The sequence below is a fragment of the Mustela nigripes genome, unplaced genomic scaffold, assembly GCF_022355385.1.
Source record: "Mustela nigripes isolate SB6536 unplaced genomic scaffold, MUSNIG.SB6536 HiC_scaffold_4555, whole genome shotgun sequence".
In the NCBI taxonomy this organism is placed as follows: Eukaryota; Metazoa; Chordata; class Mammalia; order Carnivora; family Mustelidae; genus Mustela; species Mustela nigripes.
Genome location: NW_026743961.1, coordinates 1 through 3,155, shown reverse-complemented (window position 1 = coordinate 3,155; position 3,155 = coordinate 1). Strand labels below are relative to the sequence as shown.

At 55.8% G+C, this 3,155-nt stretch overlaps 1 protein-coding gene across 1 annotated transcript; it reads left to right on the top strand.

Moving 5' to 3' along the window:
* The first annotated feature begins 1,721 nt into the window (after nt 1-1,721).
* On the top strand, nt 1,722-2,549 carry LOC132009093 (keratin-associated protein 12-1-like). Its single transcript, XM_059387483.1, has one exon. The coding sequence runs from the start codon at nt 2,084-2,086 to the stop codon at nt 2,402-2,404; it is 321 nt and encodes a 106-aa protein (XP_059243466.1). The 5' UTR covers nt 1,722-2,083; the 3' UTR covers nt 2,405-2,549.
* Nucleotides 2,550-3,155: the final 606 nt, after the last annotated feature.

Here is a 3,155-nt window from a genome sequence, read left to right as displayed (position 1 = left end):
GCTGGCCCCACTGGGGATCGCATCCTTTATTCTTTTTGTCTCACAGCCGTCGGTGGTGGCTTTGAGGCAGTAATGCTTCTTGAGCTTCTATTTGGCACAGGAAAACATTAGACTGGGGATCTGCAAACTGGGAACCAGGGCAGTCTGTGGGACAAATCTGGCCCTCTCCTTGCTTTGTAAATAAAACTTTATTGGGAACAGCCACGCTCATTTGCTTACATGCTGTCTAGGGCTTGCACTATAATGTGGAGTGGTTATGAGTGAGACCAAGCCCCTGCAAAGCCTGAAATACTTACTCTTTTTCCTGTATAGAAAGTTGACCAACTTCTGCCTTCTAGTAATCTATACAGTCATTGATCTGATCATCAACAAATGTATATTGTGTGCTGGCTATAGAGACGTCCTAGCCTCGTGAGCCTCGTGGGGCAATGAATAAGCGAGAACATGGAAGTTAACGCATGAAGTGATGCCACGGTGGGCTGAGCCCCAGGAAGGAAAACGAGCTCAGTAGGTGGACAGGAATGGGGGTGCTGGCGAGTGGTTTGGGGACCCGTGTGCGGAGGCGATGCTGATCAGGCACGACGTGGGGGATGTTGGGGTGGGGGGAGGGGCAGGGTTCCAAGCAGAAGCAGCCATGGGGGCGTGAGGACACCCGGGCAGAGATGCGCACGTTCCCGAAACAGTGGGAAATCCTGCGGTGCGGGCAGACCGCACAGCGTGAGTCCAGGTCTCGCGGTCCCGGACGATAGAATAAGAAAGACTGTCGATGTGATGACGCATCAGTAGGAATCACCCTATTGGAGGAAGAGAGAACAGAATTAAGAATCATGAAGAGGGTGGCGGCTGGGTGGCTCAGTCGGTTAAGTGTCTGCCTTCGGCTCGGGTCATGATCCTAGAGATCCTGGGATCGGGCCTCACATGGGGCTCCCTGTTCAGCGGGGAACCTGCTTCTCCCTCTCCTTCTGCCTGCCGCACCCCCTGCTTGTACTCTCTGGGTCAAGTAAATAAATAAAATATTTTTAAAATTTTACAAAAAGAATCATGAAGGGGTCTATGGACAATATCAAGCAGCCCAACAAGAAGCTGTTTCAGCCCATGGAGAAGAAGAGAATGAAATTGAAGCAGAAATTATGGAAAATTCCCCCATTTTTTTTCAAGTGGGCGCCATGCCCAGCTTGGAACCCCATGCAGGACTTGAACTCGCAACCCTGAGATCAAGACGCGAGCTGAGATCAAGAGTCAGATCCTCAACCGACTAAGCCACCCAGGTGTGTCCCCACATTTGTTTTGATTGGTTGTTTGTTTTTTAATTCTAACTTACAGATCCGATAGTCCCAGAAAACCCCTAAAACCCCAGCATAATTTGGTGCAATGGTAATGACCGCAGACCCCAGAAACTGAGCTTCAGACGCCTGCTTCTTGGCCGCAGTGGGAGAGCGCTCACGCATCACGGAATCCAGTCGCGCATTCGCGTACGTGGGCTACCCCTACCCCTACCCCTACCCCTAGGATGGTGGCAAGGACTGATGACTAGTCAGTGATGAGAGATAATGTGGCACCTGGCACAAAGCCCGGAACGGATGACATGGTAGATGCCACGGCCACGGCTGTCCCCAGTGAGGAGCCCAGCAGCTGAGCTCTGGTCCCTTGGAAAGACCTTTTGGGTCACGGGGTTTCCAAATCAAAACAGGGATCCCCGTTCTGGCGAGCAGGACGGTGCTTGTGTGGACAGAGGACAGGGTATGTGAGCTCGGGGAGGACCTGGAGCATCCTGATATGGGGGTCCTTGTAATCAGCTGATGGTCCTTCACCATCCTACCTGGACTGAGTCAAGAAATCACGGGGCTGCTGGGTGAGCCTCCAGCTGTCACAGAGTCATCTGAACAGAGTCGCTTCCACCAGGAAACTCCAGGAAGAGACACACAGGGGAGGAGGAGGAGGAAAACAATCAGGCCACCAGGAGGAAGGCCCCCGTGTGGCTTGTTGCCAGGATGCCACAGCCTGGGTATAAAGGCTGCCTGGGGAAGGAGCCTCCAGACCAGCCCCGTCCTCCACCCTGACTCCACTCCAGCCCCACGCCACCATGTGCCAGTCCAGCTGCTCCACGGGCTGCCAGCCGGCCTGCTGTGTGCCCAGCTCCTGCCAGATGTCCTGCTATGTGCTCAGCCCCTGCCAGACGTCCTGCTGCATGTCCAGCCCCTGCCAGACGTCCTGCTGTGTGCCCAGCTCCTGCCAGACGTCCTGCTGCATGCCCGTGAGCTGCAAGCCAGCCGTGTGCCTGCCTGTGAGCTGCAAGCCCATTGTGTGTGTGGCTCCCTCCTGCCAGTCCTCTGGGGGCTGCCAGCCCTCCTGCTCCACCCTGCTCTGCAGACCTGTCCCCTGCGGCACCCCTACCTGCTGCTGAGCCCATGGCCTCCTAGGACCCCTCCTCCAGGGGTCAGAGATAGCTGCTCTCCCAGCTCCTACCAGGCAGCACAGACATCACCCACTTCAGACCTTCCGGACCCGACTAGACCATCTTACAGCAAAGCCACTTGATCCCTGGTACCCAGGCGGAGAGTCGCCCCCAGTGTCTCTGGTTGGTGCAGGGTGCCCAGCTCTGCAGCCCCCGCACAAAAGTCTAATAAATCCCAGAGTGATCTGAAGCCCACCGAGTGTGTGCACCGTCTCTCCTTTGCGCCTTTCCCTGAACTGCTTCCTCTGCTCGTGGCTCCCAGAATCCAGGAACGCTGCCTCTGCAGAGAGGCCACAGGTTACCAGATGTCTGTACCCGGGGCACCGGCCACTCTAGGGTGGTCTCTTGGGCAAGTGGGAGCGCCTAGCTCAGGGGCCCTGCCCCCTGGGCTTCCTTTGGTCCCCCTTGGTCCCTTGAACCAGCGAGGTTATTTCTTACTCTTCTGGGGGGACTGAGGACGAATCCCTAAATTTGGGGTTTGACCCTTTTTAGGTAAAAAGGTCCCCTGCTCAGCAACCAATATGCAGAGCCAACCCAGTCTCAAAATTAAAGTGTACGCCCTACAGACAAGTAGGGCTCCTCTTTCTCCCATTCAGGGGACAGGGCTTTGTGGGTGACTTTCGTAGCTCCCGGAGATGTCCACACCGTCATCCCCAGAACCGGTGAACACAGCCCTGCAGGCACGGCAGCTCCCCAGGCG